This window comes from Artemia franciscana, chromosome 14 (assembly GCF_032884065.1).
Source record: "Artemia franciscana chromosome 14, ASM3288406v1, whole genome shotgun sequence".
Classification (NCBI taxonomy): domain Eukaryota; kingdom Metazoa; phylum Arthropoda; class Branchiopoda; order Anostraca; family Artemiidae; genus Artemia; species Artemia franciscana.
Genome location: NC_088876.1, coordinates 36,520,416 through 36,537,670, shown reverse-complemented (window position 1 = coordinate 36,537,670; position 17,255 = coordinate 36,520,416). Strand labels below are relative to the sequence as shown.

The following is a 17,255-nucleotide window of genomic DNA, read 5'->3' as shown; positions in this document are numbered from 1 at the left end:
GCGGAATCATAACAAATTTGACATCCTACATAGCGAATGAGAAATTTGAGGGTCTAATTGGCAAGAACTAGTTCATTTTTACATCAATAACTTCTGTTTAGAATGATTCATCCCCTTCTTTCACAAGTATGAATTGTTAACACTATTCTGCGCAATAACTCTCTCCCTCTTTCTCTCTTTCTCCTTCTATTTTCTTTAAGCATGAATTATGGACACTATTCCGCGTAATAGTTCTCTCACCCTTTCTCTCTTTCTATTTTCTGTAAGTATGAATTAATAACATTATTCAAGCGCAACAATTCTCTCTCTCTCTCTCTCTCTGTCTCTCTCTCTCTCTCCTTCTATTTTTCTTCAAGTATGAATTATTAAGACTATTCTGCGCAATAATTCTCTCTCCCTCTCTCTCTGTTTCTCCTTCTATTTTCTTTAAGTACGAATTATTAACACTTCCGCGCATTAATTCTCTAGCTCTCTCTGTTTCTCCTTCTATTTTCTTTAAGTACGAATTATTAACACTGTACCGTACTAGGCTATTCCGCGCAATAATTCTCTCTCTCTTTCTCCTTCTCTTTTTCTTTAATATGAATTGCACTCAAATCGTACTATTGAAGGTAAAAATCATTTCAAGGTTCTAAGAACGAGCTTTATGTTTCTCAATAAATATTTAGTTTTATTATTGAGAAAAAGATAGGGACGATTGACGGTTACTAGAATTAGTCAGAATAAAAAAGTTTATTGTGTTTGCAATTGCATATAGTCTATTGTGTCTTTTACGCTTTACAGAAAACAAAATGTATTTTAATTTTTTTTTACACTCAAAACATTAAAAAAATCTAAAATCAAAATCTCGAAACTTGACTTGCTGAGATTTCCAGGATATTATTGTATGTTCAAATTTCAGTTTATTTTCATTATTTCTTTCCAGTCCTCTTGATTTTTATTGTGACCTCATTTGTTATTTTCAATTATATCTTGAAAAATTAAAGCGAACAGTTCAAAACACATATAGTTTTCTACACATGCAGATAATCGAATAGACGTTAGAAGATTTACGATTGGGGGGGGGTGACAATAACCGAAATTCTGTTTGAAGTAATTTCTGTTCGGTTTTAGTTGAGTACTCTTGAGAATTGATACGGATTCCGGTTCGTTTTGATTTAAAATTTCTTGTTTTAGGGCCTAAATATTCATCTATATCAGCATCTGTTATCCATATGTTTGATATGGTTATTTATTTTGATTTCTCTTCGTTTTTGGTTTCATTTATTCTTCGATAGTAATTTCTTGTCGCTTTATCTTTGAATTATTATTGGACTTCTGCTATGCTTCGAGTTAGAAAAATATCCTAAAACTCATAGAAAATGACTGAAATAAAAAGTGCACCAATGGAATCAGTATGGTTCACTATTTAATTCGGGAGAACAATCCCCTCCCCCTCTGAAAAGCAAAGAAAATCACTTATCTTTTAATGGGAAGCACTAATGTCTCTATTCTTTTTATTCTGATGTTTATCGAGCTATCGTATTGAACAACTAGTCATATAATGACGGGAGAGGGCCAATTTAAAATTGAATGAAATGAACTGAAATGGTAGGGTTCTTTTTAAATAACAAAAGAGAGTGTGCCACAGGGTGGGGGCAATTTTCTGCCCTTTTGTCCTGCAAAACATTATTTTTTGTCCTAAAGAGGGTCAAACTGCCAGAATGAAAATTAGACAATCGGATTTCCATGGTCTAGAACCCTATATAGGAGGTTTTGAGCCCCTCCCCCCGTCCTGACAGACAATAGCAGGGTCGCGTTTTCTGCTCTTTTTTCCACACAACATCAGTTGTTGCCTAAAGAGGGTCTTAGGTACTTTTGAAGATCATACTGCCTTTCCATGACTGCAAATCAAATAGGGATCAATTCTCTTATTAGACAGTGAAAAACAATGACAAAAACACTGGATATTTCTGTCACATACACTGTGACCGTCATCAGCTGATCCTGGCTAAGCGACTGGTGCACTGGTTTGAGAATCTTTTCCAAGGGGCACGGGTTTGAATGGCCAGCTATGTGGTTTTGGACGGGGGTCAGCAGGGTCACTCTTTAAGCTCAGCCAGTGTCGACTATGCTCTAAATGAACAACAGGAAAAAATATGGGGAAGTTACGCAAGAAGGGTGTGCAAAAGAACTGGATTGCTGACCTCCAACCCGCCATTGCATTTGCTGGCTTGCATATGAGGGCCACGAAACGGAGATCAGCACTGCCGGTTTGGACCTTGAGGGTCTAGTGCCATCATACTTACTTACTCATCAGCTGATGACGTTTATCTGGTGATGACGGTCACTGTGCATGTGATTGAAATACCCGGAGTTTTTCATTTTGTTTTACTGTGTACTAAAAGAATTTATCCCTATTTGAACTGTTACTTGTGAGTCAAAGAGGGTCAAAGAGTGAGAGAATTTATTTGGTCAAATGCCAAAAAGAAGTTCTTCTTTGAGTAACTCTCAGCCATTGAAGAAGTCCAAGATTGACTTAGGAGTTACAGAACTAAAAACAATAGAACATTGACTTTACGCAGTCGACTTGACTAACAATTCAGCTGAGGTAGATCTTATTTTTTTATTGACGGTCTGAGATAGTGGCTTATGTGACATATATTGTTTTACGAAACTTTAATGCATTGAAAGGCGTTTCTGATGACGATGAAAAGGAGAAACATTTTTAAAGTGGCTTAAATTTAACGTTCATTTTTAAAGTGGCTTAAATTTAACGTTCATTTTTAAAGTGGCTTAAATACGTGGCTTAAAGTGGCTTTTAATTCAGAGACTATACTGGCTATACATGACGTTTGAAACCAAGAAAGGAAATAATAAATGAAAAGAAAAAATCAAATAGGTGAAAAAAACAGGATTTTGTCAACCAGTAGCAAATTATGAAGATGAAAATCAAGCAAATATTTCGACCTGGATCACTGCCAAGTTGGAGGTCAGACTTGGCGTTTTCTTTTTTTGAGAACTGAGAAAGACTTGGCGGAGGTCCTGGTTGAAATATTTCCTTTATTTTCGTCTTCATATATAATTATAATATAAATGAATCTAATAAATTATATCGTTATTATATTACTTATATTTTGCAGGTTTCAGCACGTTTAGCATTTTATTTGGGTGTTGCCAACTACTACCAATGCGCAGTTTGTAACGCAGAAAAACATATTGGTGAAGAAATCGCAAGAGCTCAGGTAAGCTACAACGGTATTTGGTATCTTTTTTCTTTATTTTTCTGTTTTTTAATGTCTTTTAGAGTTTTGTTAGTCTTAATTTGTATGTATGTATATTTGTAATTTGTATGTTTATATTATTGTTATTATTTATTATATTTTCTATTATTATTATGATCACGTAAAGAGGGTGCCATATTATATTAAAATCCTTTTTTTTGCAAAATGTTTACATTGGTACCTCCTGATTATAATGTTTTGGATATGAATAGCCCCTGTCTGCGAGTAAACACGTACATGGGATATTTGTACATTTTGTGATAGATTTTAACTTGGTAACAACTACAAAAATACTAAAAAAATTCATCTCATCGATTTTCAGTTTTCCGGATAAAAGTTTCCGGATTTTTCTGTGTGTAGGCCAGGATAAGGAGCTTCACATGTTAAGGAAACATGTTAAGAAGACAATGCTTACTTCATGATATGCAGAATAATCTTAGTTAACACGTTTTGCATGGGTAGAACTTTTTTCTTGCATTCAATAAGCATTTTTTAAGTTTTCAAATTTTGTGCCAAAATAAGTGGGATGCAAGATATAGATGCCACTATATACAAAACGCAGTGGCAATAATACCAAAAAAGGCGAGAAACTTGACATTTAACAGAAACGTCCAGGATCAATGTCGCCTATAAAACAATTCCGTAGATGGCAGATGTTTCACCATGACTTTAAAAACTTAAAAACGGTTATTCAATGCACACTTTTTTCCAAACATTTTACAGAAAAAGTGTAAACAATGGAAGGAGTGAATATAAAGGTTCTCCCTGTGCAAAATGTTTTAACTATAATTATTCTGAATATTACAAAGTAAGATTTGTTTTCTTAACATGTTTCCTTATGTGGAGCTCCTTATCTAGGCCTATATCTTATAATACTTGAAGTATAATTTAATATTAACGCTTTTTTCACAGCTTCTTGGATTTTAGTGCTTATAATTTCGTTAGACAGAGAAGAAAGACAAAGCTGTGACTGAGCTTCTCCATCTACCATCTACCTTCTCCATCTACGCATTCCCAGAATAATAAAAATTCTCCATCTACCAAGAAAGACAAAGCTGTGACTGAGCTTCTCCATCTACCATCTACCTTCTCCATCTACGCATTCCCAGAATAATAAAAATTCTCCATCTACCAAGAAAGACAAAGCTGTGACTGAACTTCTCCATCTACGCATTCCCAGAATTTGTCTCACTGATTTGTGTCAGGAAATGCTTCTCTTTATTTAGACAATTTTTTGAGCATTTTGAGACAAGCATATGCCATCAGATTTGGGACAAAGAAAATCAGCTAAAAAATAATCAGTTAATATAATCTTTTTCATTAAGATTTTTTAGCATAATCATAAATCAATTAAGGATAAATATTTAGTGGTGACCTTCACCAGAACGAAACAAGTCAATAAAACAATATTTATTCTGAATATGCACAAAAATTATAGTTGGGATTTTCTATGCGCTTCCAATTCAATCACCTTTTCCAGTTTTTTTTCTTCTTTTTTAGGATAAATTGCAATGCTCGTCTCACAAAAAATCAAACAAATTATGTTGTAAAAAAAAGTATTGAATCATGATAAATGGAAAATAAGGACAGGGCCGTTCCCAGGGTTGGTAGTGCCCGGGGCAAAATCACTTATGTCTCCCCACTCCCGACTCAAACATAGACAAAAAACTCCTAGCCACGGATTCCGCAGCAGCTTGCCTTGTTCCTATCCCTTTGAACAACCCTGAATGAGGTTCAGGTTCATTTATTTTCCAATCATATATACAGAACATGCTAAATATACCAATATCTGGCAGAGAGACAAGCTCATTTTGCACAGATAAAACAACTAAAGTAATAAATAACGAAACTTATGGATGATTAATCAAAGTAAGAAGAAAGAGAGAAAAAATAGACAAAATATTAATTACTCACCACACCGCAAAAGACAAAAAAAAATGAATTTTTCCAACCAGCAACCACAACAACCAGAGAAAAAAAAATAGACATAATATTAATTACTCACCCCACCGCAGCAGGCATCCCGTCCGACGATGTATAAAAAATAAAAGATCAGCCAGCAATGGGGCAGCAAGAGGAAAATGAGGACCCGAGAAAAAGACCCGAAAACAAAACATCAAATTGATAATAATAATAAATATAAAAGTAGCATAACTGATAACTATTCAAAAGGAATGACTAAAACTTATTTTCTGAAATTCCTAACGACAAATCAAAATCAAAAGTAGACTCGTATTGGTTCCATGCTGCAACCACACTATTGCTTAGAGAAAAAAACAAGTTTTTTTAACTGAAAGTAAGGAGCAACATTAAAACTTAAAACAAACAGAAACTACTTCGTATATGAAAGGGGCTGCTCCCTCCTCAACGCTCCGCTCTTTACGCTAAAGTTTGACTCTTTCAACTCTACTTTTTAAAACAGAAAAAAAATTTAGCGTAAAGAGTGGGGCGTTGAGGAGGGAGCAGCCCCTTTCATATACGAATTAGTTTCTGTTCGTTTTAAGTTTTAATGTTGCTCCTTACTTTCAGTTAAAGAAACTTGTTTTTTTCTATTTAATTTCTGGACGTTTTTGAATTAATGCATGTTTTGATTTTGGATCTCTGCAGATGAATAATTAAAACGAAATTAGCTTTTTTTTTTTTTTTTTTTTTTGCTAAATGGCTTTCTCGTAGTTTTGATCAAAAGATTTTGAGAAAAAAGGAGCGGGGGAGGAGGCCTAGTTGCCCTCCAATTTTTTGGTTTCTTAAAAAGGCAACTAGAACTTCTAATTTTTTACGAACGTTTTTATTAGTAAAAGATTTACGTAACTTACGAATTAGCTTAAGCAACGAACTTCTGTATTTGTATGCTTTTATTACGTATATGAGGGGGTTCACCCCCTCGTCAGTACCTCGCTTTTTACACTAAAGCTAAAATTTTGTCCCAATTCCTTAAGAATGACCCCTGAATCATAAAGGCAGTAGAATAAATAGTTGAAATTACTAAAAATACTTTGGCGTAAAGAGCTTGGTATTAGGAGGTGAACCCCTTATATACGTAACAATTTCTGTTCGTTTTAAGTTTTAATGCTGCTCCTTACTTTCAGCTGAAAAAAACTTTCCCGGTGACTTTGGGAAAATAATTAGCGTTGGAGGGGGCCTAGGTGCCCTCCAATTTTTTTGGTCACTTAAAAAGGGCACTAGAACTTTTCATTTCCATTAGAATGAGCCCTTTCGTAACATTCTAGGGCCACTGGGTCGATACGATCACCCTGTGAAAAAAACAAAACAAACAAACAAATAAACACGCATCCATGATCTTTCTTCAGGCAAAAAATACAAAATTCCACATTTTTGTAGATAGGAGCTTGAAGCTTCTACAGTAGAGTTCTCTGATACGCTGAATGCGATGGGGTGATTTTCGTTAAGATTTTCGATTACTTTTAAGGGGTGTTTCCCCCTATTTTCCTAAAATAAGGCAAATTTTCTCAGGATCGTAACTCTTGATGGGTAAGACTAAACTTGATGAAACTTGTATATTTAAAATCAGCATTAAAATGCTGATTTTATTTTCTTTTGATGTAACTATTGGTATCAAAATTCCATTTTTTAGAGTTTCGGTTACTATTGAGCCGGGTCGCTCCTTACTACAGTTCGTTACCACGAGCTGTTTGAAACGGGACTTTCAAACAGCCGATATAGTTTGCGTGTATTGCGTGTTGACAAAGATGGCACAGCACTTGGGAACATATAAAAAGAAAAGAAATAGCTAGACTATGTCAGCAGATTGTGCTTAACTTTGAGTAATAATGAATGAAAAGTAACTGCCAGTTCAACATGAAGAATATCCAATAAAAAATATAAATTCTTTGTAGAGAACGTGTTTGGAAGAGACGGTGGATAAGGAAGAATGCCTTTTAAATTGCGATGTGCCCCCTTATTTTGTTGTTTTTCGAATGGAATAAAAGGGGATCTGAAATTATTCAAGTGAATTAGTGGACAGTGATTTAGGTAAGAATGAACAAGAGAAAAGTGTGGACGCAACAACCACGATATATCGCTGGTTTTCTTTACGAATCGTTAAGTAGGAGAAATGTCCAGAATTTGTGGTATTTACTCATTTAAGTATACTACTACGACTAAGGCCATATCCAAGGGGGCACCGGGTTCGAACCCCCCCCCCAAAGAAAAAAAATTGTCTGACTCATAAAACGTAACAAAAATGCATATAACAAATTTTCGATGCGTTTTGCTTTTTTTTGGAAAATCACTCCACCTTTCTTCGAGAAAATCTTGTAAAGTTAAGTTTTAATCTACGGAATAAAATTGGTTGTATATGATCCAAATTATGTGTGTACTGTAACATCAATAAAGTATTGTTACGTGGAATCGTAGAATTTCTTCTTGGTCTCTATTGTACATATAGGATTTACATAAAAAAAAGTTATTAATGATAGTAAAACAATTAAATAAGTATATAATAAATAAATCTATTCTTTAAAGAAGTAACATAACCATAATGTGATATCTATAATGAGTCTGTTGACCGGGGGCACCAAATGTCAATCTTGCCCCGGGTGCTGACAGGTCTATATCCATCCCTGTTCATTGCCACATATTAATTGATTAACGTATTATATCAACAACATTAATATAAACTGTATTCTTTTGAAATAATGTTCAAAGCAGATGAAAGCGACCAAAAATTAAGAAGAAAAAGTGGATTGGAAAAGGTATAGTTTGATAGTTACAAAGATAGAAAGATATAGATAGATGAAGAAAGATAAAGATCTTTTACAAAAGATACAAAGATGTATCTTTGTATTACGAAGATACAGATGCTCAAAATGTTTTACTGAACACATTTCAATGGTCATTTTATCCAACCGAAATTACATTTTTTTTTTTTTTTAAATGGTTATGGCTTAAGATTCTAAACTTGATCTTTCAATCTACCCTACAAAAAACACTGTTCGCGTTAGGTCAGGTCAGCGTGGTGACCGTTCGTGTTATTCCCCCCTGTTCAAAACTTTGATTCCTCCATTCCTTAACCTTTATCCCCTATTGATGATCTGCTTAGAGACGTTCAAAGGGAGGCAACCTTGTCAGCAGCTCCGGGCACCGCAGCGGGGGGGGGGCTGTGGAGTTGCCCACTTTCATCAAATATTTCGCTTTGATTAGGCTTTCCTTTGCTTATATTTGAGTCGGGAGAAGGGGAGAGAGCTGTAATTCCCCCCAACATGTTTTTACCTATGTTTTGGTATGTTTACCAACATGTTTACCTATGTTGGGGTATGTTTTAACCCCAAGTATTGTTTGAATAAAAATGATATAGACATACACATTTTTACGTTTTAAATTTTAGTTTGGGTTGGACCAGTTAAAAATAGCCCAAAGTAGATTCAGTGTTGAATCAGCACCTATGGCTGAGCGTTGCACTACAATTTTAGAAAAGACTGCTAAAGCTTTGAGCGATGCCAAGAGGGATAACGATTTCATATACCACGACCGAATACCAAATATCAACACATTGCCCGCCATACCCCAAGTTGTGTTGGCTAAACCAACTCCCGTGCAAGGAAAAATTGATCCTAATAGCAAAGGTGAGTGTATTTGGAGTTGTTTTCCTTCTTTTCAGGAATTTTTATCATTTGTAAGTGAAGTATTTTTTGCCCATTAAGATTTTTGTTTGATTGACTCCTCAAATTTCCTCTTATGTCTAAAAAAGGTAAAAAAAAAGTTAAAAAAAAATGTCATAGACAATATTACTTAAAAAACACCAAATGAATGTGGACTGATAGTTTAATATACATATATCAGGGAAAGGTTCAGGACTGTTCAGGCAGCTGAATTATGGACTCATTAATGGACTGTTCAGGCAGCTAAGAAATAAACACCTCTATAGTTGGAATTGCATTCTGAATCCAAGTTTAACATGCAAGTTTGAAATGAATTTTACCCCCGTCACTATATATAGCAATTCAGGGTATATATTTGCACATTAGAGGGGGTGGGGTTTTGGTAAAGTTCAAAATTACCTCTACAGTCAGAATTCCATCCTGAATCCAAATTTAACATTCATTTTCATCAGAAATGAACTTTACCCCTACATCCCTAATGTGCAAATATATACCCTGAACTGGTATATATAGGGGTGGGGGTAAAGTTCATTTTCTATACAAATAAATGTTAAATTTGAATTCAGGATGCAGTTCTGATTATAGAGGTAAGTTTTTTTCTTAGCTACCTTAATAGTCCGTTGCTATATACCTTACCCGATATTTATTCCTCAAAGGCTTAATAATTTTGCTATAATTAAAGTTAAAAAAATGTGAAAACATTTAAGATGTTTTTTTTTTTCAGTGAAGTACAAGTTATGTTCTGGTCTTCAGAAGGCATGGGGGCATCAGCCCTAATAATGTTAGTTTCTGCTTGTTTTAAGTTTGACTTAGTTGTTTGTTGTGAATAATAGTTTGACTTGGAATTTTGTTTGGTTGGCTCCTCAACTTTCCTCTTATGTCTATAAACTATTTTAAGAGGTATTAACTTATGGTAATAAGTAGTGTAATTCGCAATGTTATTGACCATCGGACGCTCTACATGATTATGCCTTTGTTGGAGTCTATATCTTTGATAAGATTCCCTTAACCCCTAGTCCATTTTTTCCTCCAGAGGCACCAAGGTATCAAGACGGAGCCACCAAGTTGTCTTCCAAGTTTTTGCTGTGACAATGTCCTCAAAAATGTGGATGGAAGGTTGGAAGGTGACGTAGAGGTATTACAAATTGTTGTATTAGGTGTGATTGAGATTTTTACTCTGGTCTACCCTGTATAATGAGATGTCTCTGGTTGTCACTACAATGCTGCATGGGATTTTATAGTAAATATTTTTTATTTAATATATTTTTAAATATTTTATATATATTTTATAGATAATAAATATATTTAAATATTTATTAATAAATATATATTAAATATTAATATAAATATATTAAATATTAAATCTAATAAATATTATATCTAATAAATATATTAAATATTTATATATATTTAAATATATAAATATATTGTAATATATTTTAAATATTTTTAAATATTTTTTTAAATATATTTTATAGTAAATATTTTACTTTTTATAGTAAACCATTCTTGAACATCACCAAGTGCCATCGACGAACTCCCATGAGGTCTGTAACACGAGGTTGCCTTGTCTTCTCTCGGGATGAACATTTACTTTACAGAAAACCAAAAAGCATCAATCTAGTGTTCTTTCAGTTCAAATTTTCAGTAAATTATTTTTTTTTTAAATATTCAGTTTTCAATTTCCATTTCTGAAGAACCTTCAATTTGTCAATTATGAAATTCGTAAAGAACTTATAAATCTTAAGGATTGCTGATATTCGAAATAAAAAAAAATATATAAATATACAAATTTAGACTGCAAGTCTGAGCTTAAATTTATTAAGAGTTTTTTTTGGCGTAAAATAATTCTAGAGTCAAGTGAATGTTGAGTAGCTCCTTAGCCAATCTTTATAAAACGAAAGAAATGTAACTCAAACCTTTTATAACAGTATAAGGCAAACAATCGCTTTTCGGTCAAAATCTCGTTAAAAATTTAAAGATGAAAAAGGGTAAAGAATATGGCATTTGTCTTTGCAGTCCCTACCATTGGTGTTGACTTCCTTTTCATAGCCCTTCAGCCAGGAAGTACATTGGGGGTTGTGGGGCCAGCCATCCTGAGCTTTGGCACATCCGCTCTGTTTATCTTCCTTAGATTTCTTCAGGTACCCATTAAGAGCTGGTGAGCTTATAGTATAGACACTTCACATACTATAGACACTGTTAGACACTATAGATTTGACACTGTATCATTCCTATTCATTGTTAATAAAAAAGAAAAAGTAATTTTAGCCTTTTTAGTATTAATTTATTTTAAATTAAATTAAATGAATTTTTTTATTTTAATTTTATTTAAAAAAGTAAAAAAGTAAAGAGTACTTTTAAAAAAAGTAATTTTAGTATTTTCATTATTTTTAGCATTTCTTTAGGTACCCATTTAGAGCTGATGAAATTCTACAAACTTTCGTTCATAAAGCTGAAGAAATTTCTATGAAATACTATACAAAGTTTGTCCGGAACGCAATTTGCCCACCTGAATTTAAGAAGACATTAAAACGTGTATTTTAAAAGGCTATTTGGCGAAATAATTGGCTTTCACTTTAGTGAAACGTTACAAGCTTTCGTTTTGAGGTGTCTGAGTGACATGATTATTCGTGAATTTTAAGACTCTGATTCTATTGTACTTATGACCCAGTTGCACTTACGACCCTGTGCATATCTTTACTATCGGTCATTTTTTTTAGATTTATTTGAGGGGTTAGCACCTTTGGCTGTGCAACATGCAGTGCAGTCTTATGAATCCCGCAAGTCACAGCTTGTCAATGGAGAGATTGGTAAACTGAGGGAAGCAAACCAACTGCTTAATGGGTAAGATTATATTATATATATATATATATATATATATATATATATATATATATATATATATATATATATATATATATATATATATATATATATACATATTTTTATTCGTTTTTTTTTACTAGGAATTTGATTTGCGTTCAATTGATTGTTAAAGATATTGGTGACGTAATGAATCTCACCAGAAACTAACTATTAGAAAATATCCATGAGGCTTGGGGCTTTGTCAAATATTTCCAGGGAAATGTAAATATTGATTAGTTCCATTTTAAGGTCCTTAAATTTAGCTTTCTAAATTAAATAGATTTTTTTAAGTTTTTCGTTCTTTAATTTGCGAAGTAAACTAGTAAACTCTAATTAGAGGGGAGCCTTTACCTCCTCAGCAATAATACTGTATAATTCAGTTCATGAATGATGCTGTTTAATTCAGAGGAACTCTCGCCCCCTCTGTTCAATTCAGTTCATCTGAACCACCGTTGATGAAAATGTAATTATATGGGTATGTGACAGGGCTGTATCCAGGATTTTTTTCGGGGGGTTACGAAAAAACCCTTCAAAAAACGCATCAAAACGTCTTTTATACTCCTTTTTTTACGTTTTTACGAGTCGGAAAAACATTTCAGGGAGGGGAGCTTTTAACCCCCCCCCTGGGTACGGCCTTGGTCTTAGATAATATTTTGAAGCTGTAGTAAGATACTTATTGCCACCAGCTAGACTAAGTATCAGGCACGTGTATTTATTACCTAATAAGGTACAAGATAAAAAAAAAAGTATTGAGATACGCGAGCTGGTAAAAAGCTACGTAGATGGCACCACCATGATGATAATGATGAAATCAATAACTCGAAATTATCATCCTGAAGAACCGGTTTTGCTCCTATGTCAAACAACGTAGACAAAATTTGCCCGCGGCATGGAAGGTCAAGGAAACGGTCCCGTAAATAATTCCTCTGTAATCTATTATAGATTAATAGGTCTATAATTATAGACATATTGTCATAATTATGTAGATTACATTCCAGATTGTAAACAGTTGTAGCTGTACATTAACTACAAAATTTACTTAAAGTTGAAATCCACTGGGAATGGTTATGAAGTAACTACAGGCTTCTTAGGCTTTAAGGGTATAATCTTCAGAAGTTTTAATTGTATACATCAATCTTTCAGTCTAATAACTTCTCAATATCCCATCTGATAATTGCAAAAATGGTAATAAAAGCAGATTTATTTCACTATAGATGTCTACTATATATCTTTAGTAAAGGCTACTATGATCGGAAATTCAATGCTTTTTTTTCTATCCTAGCTATGGCAACTTCAGCAGAAACGAAAAGTTATTAAAAAGTCAACTATAATTGGCTGTTTGAATTCAGTTATACTCTGATTATATAAATCAAGGACTAGCTTCGTAAAAATGCTTGCTACTAGGAGTTAGGATCTCATATCATGCGCATAAACAATTAGGAGGGCTAGATAATTTAGAAATTGCCTATTATCAATGCGCAGCAGTACTTTTTAACTTGTAAACAATTTTATTTGTTCTCCTACATCTAATAAAAATTAAATATTCTATATTTTGTATAATAAAAATTTATTTTAGAATAATAACTATTTTATAGTTTACTTATTCTATCCTTAACTTTTGCTTCTATGATGTCACGTTTGGCCTTCAAGATTGGTGAAAAACTAAGTTGCAGGTGAAAATATATATTATTTTGAGCTAAATTCCAGAAAGATTTCTTTTTAGAGTTAATAGTATTTTTGTAGCGTCTGTCATTTTAATACAACTAGAAATAATTCATTAGCTGTACGTTGCTGCATGTATGTGACTATTTTCTCTTGGTTGTCCTGGGTTTTCCCTTTCATCCTAGATTATATTTGCCTAAATTTTAATCTCCTGAGCTTTCTGGATAATTCAGTTTTAAATCATTGAGATAAATTCTTGGTAACCTCATCTTTCCTTCGCAAGAGAATTCTTTACCTCTGTTTTATTTTTAATGATAATCTGTTTGATAGTGGCCACCTTTGCCACGCTTTGAGGTCGGTTCACCCGAGAGGTTTTGTGGGATTAAAGGATAATCATAAATAATCTGAACCCGCTATTCAATGATCGGAAGCGTCACTTGTGATTCACACAGGTGTTCACACATGAGCAGTATTCCCTTGTCAAAGCAATTTAATTGCCGACTGAAATACTTTCAAGTTGGTCTGTCATGCAATTTATTGAGTTGAAAAATTCAGCGTTTATTCGGCAGCTAGGCATTTTTGGCACCAATTATTTATACGGAACCGTAGCAGGTGTGTAAGTTTTAGCTTTGATTTATTCGAAACAGCAACAACAATCATAGAAGAGAATATCCTATGTGAACATGATAGGGACTAAAATTACTCATTGATGCAGCTTGATGAATATTGCTCACAGCATCAACATTTTCCTGTGTGAACGTATGAAACCAAGAAAGGAAATAATAAATGAAAAAAAATCAAATAGGAGAAAATACGAGGATTTTGTCAGCCAGTAGCAAAATATGAAGACGAAAATCAAGCAAATATTCCGACAAGGACCTCCGCCAAGTCGTCCTCAATGCAAACCAAAAAAAAACCTACTTCAACTGGTAAACTGTGACAAAACTCGTAAGAAGAAAGGAAAACCAAACCAAAAAAACTAGTTCACTAAAGTACAAAGGATAAAGGATATTGGTAATTTTTTTTTTTTTTTTTTTTTTTTTTTGTCCAATTAAATGTTGGTTTAATCTTTGCAGGTTATCCAATCTTTTCTATTGTTTTTTCTTTCTTTTTTTGACCAGTCTTTTTCATTTTCACTGACCTTTGCTGCTTAAGTTTTCATAAGTTAAGTTCCATTTTTTAATCCACTTTTTTCTTATTTCTTAGTTTTAAAGGGCATTTTAAAACTAATTTCAGATTTTTAAATTGCAATATTAAACCTAAATAATCTAAAATTCTGAAGAGGGGGTATACTCCCGAACTGACGACCTCAACGCGTTGTTGAAATTTAATTTTTTTCGTCTTCTAGTGTCCTAACATCTTTTAACCTCCCCATTGCTTTGGAGGACTTACATGGAGACTCGCTACCCAAATCATTAAAAGAGAGAAATACCATTGTCAGAAACGCTGGTGGCAGGGATTTGATTGAGAGGCAGCTAAAAGAATTGCCAGAAATGTTAACTCGGAATGACGAAATTCTTAAAGAGGTACTGTTAATGGCCTATTTCCCGAATTCTTGTTTTAGCCGTTGTTTTTAAGTAGAAGTAATTAATTTTTCTTTTTCCTGCATTCTCTGCATATTTACGTTTGTCTAAGCTTCATTCCACTCTTGTTTGAAAATAATTCTTTTTATTTATTATTTAATTCTGATTGAATTCTTATTTCTTCGTCAACGTACCTATTATGAAATGTTAAATATTTATGTTTTAATGGAATAAACATGCAGATATTGATTTTATATAATTGATTGATAATATCTTCTTTTTATGGCTTTATCTTAAGCTCTTTATTTAACTCAATATGAATTTAACGTAAGACAATAAAAAAAAATGATTAAAAGTACCAGCACTGAAATAGATCCTTGGGGGACACCCACTTTAATGGTATTTTGCTTTAAGCTCCATAAAGTTATTAGCATTCTAAAAAAAAATAATTTGAACACTAAAACAGTGTTTCCATCTGCAGCTTCAAGCCTATAAATTTTATCAACATTAATAACCTAAATAATCCCTAATAAATAATAATACAAGGATAATATATAATATAAATAAATAATATTTATTATTAAATAATATTTAATAATATAATAAGTTAATAATAATAATATTTAATAATTTAATAATATAATAGATAATAATATAAATAATAATATAGGGATAAATAATAATCCCTAAATGAATAAACAACTTGTCTAACCCAGGAAAACTCTAGTCGTACAATGGAGCTTTCCTGTCGAGGAGAAAATAAGATTACTTAAGATAGTTCAGTTGATAGATAAATAATTCGAGTAAATGAGAATGTATTGATGAGGATTTATACCTGTTGACATGACTCTAAAGGGATACCCGAGTCGTCCTGAATCCCCTTTCATACACAGAACATTTGACTCTTTATTTTCTCTTGTGGGTAGATAACTGCAAAATCAAAAGGATTAAAACCGGGAAAATAGTCGTCAGGAACGAGCGATAGCCTCCCGAAAGTAAAGTAGTAGATAAAATTATGAAATCCTTAATAATAATAATAAAGTTAATCGGTAAGTAAAGTAAAAAGTTAATAAGTAAATAAAGTTTGTAAAAATCATACTCCTGAGGAAATCACCAAAAACCGTTCGCTTAGTTGTTGTTAAAGGATGGATCGATAGACCAATGTCTTTTGGATGGGATACCTGAAATTAGGTATCCTTTTCCCAGACGATATTGCATTTCTATGACGAAAAAATAAACATTCAAATAGGGATGGGTCCATTTATTCAGACAGTGAAAACAGGTACAAAAGTCTAGATATTTCGATCACGTGTACAGCGATCGAAATATCTAGACCTTTGTACCTGTTTTCGCTATATAAATGATTGGATTTATCCCCATTTGATCGTTTATTTGTTAGAGCACTGTAGATGACCAATGTAGATCTGAGTCTATAGCTATGTCAATGTATATGACCAATGTTGATCTACATTAACATCAATGTAGATGACCTATTTCATTGTGTAAGTAAATGAACTTATCCCCATTTGAACGTTTATTTGTTAGAGCAATGTAGATTGGGAGGATCGTGCAATGTAGATGACCAAAATAGATTTGAATCTATCGATATCAATGTAGACGACCATTGTAGATCTGGAGCTACGTCTGCATAAATGTAGGTCTAAATCTATATTTAGATTAATGCAGATCTACATCAACATAGATGAACAATGTAGATCTAGATCTACGTCAATGTAGATTTGAATCTAAATCTAAGTCAGTGTAGATGACCAATGTAAATCTGGATGTGGATGTATATAGGCCTATACATCAATTTAGATGGCCACTGTTGAACAGGATGTGGATCTAGGCCTATATCAATGTAGATGACCAATACAGATCTGGAGAATGAACACTCTTGATAGATGTATGTGGACGACATTCATTAACTTTCTTATTTCCTCCCCGTCTAACTTCTCGCTCCATTCACCTTTTATCCCTCTTCGACTCCCTTAGAGATTTAAAATGGTTTTAGATTTCCCTCTTTCTCATTTACTTACCGTCCCTTGCAAAAATAGAATATTGATATGAAATAGAAGTCTATGAGGGATTTCTTTTTTTAGATAACAAAACAGAAATAAATTTTTTAAGATCTTTAGATAGCCTGTCCATGGCTAAAACACAGTATGTCCCAAAATTTTGGTTTAATTAGACTGATAAGTTTAGTGTAACCGCAGTTAGGGTATTTTACAAGGTTAATGACGGCGCGTAAGTTCTTAAAATCTAAATATAAGATTATACTTAAAAATCAATTTTTTGAATTTTACACTTTTTGTGCTTTT

General features: G+C 33.0%; 1 protein-coding gene across 1 annotated transcript in view; it reads left to right on the top strand.

The window, feature by feature from the left end:
- The window catches only part of LOC136035791 (programmed cell death 6-interacting protein-like), an 83,938-nt gene that overhangs the window by 43,589 nt on the left and 23,094 nt on the right, over window positions 1–17,255 (top strand). The window contains exons 9-12 of the mRNA XM_065717763.1: window positions 3,123–3,224; window positions 8,608–8,845; window positions 11,605–11,728; window positions 14,760–14,937. Coding sequence (XP_065573835.1) covers window positions 3,123–3,224; window positions 8,608–8,845; window positions 11,605–11,728; window positions 14,760–14,937 — 642 coding nt within the window. The remainder of the gene's footprint in view (window positions 1–3,122; window positions 3,225–8,607; window positions 8,846–11,604; window positions 11,729–14,759; window positions 14,938–17,255) is intronic.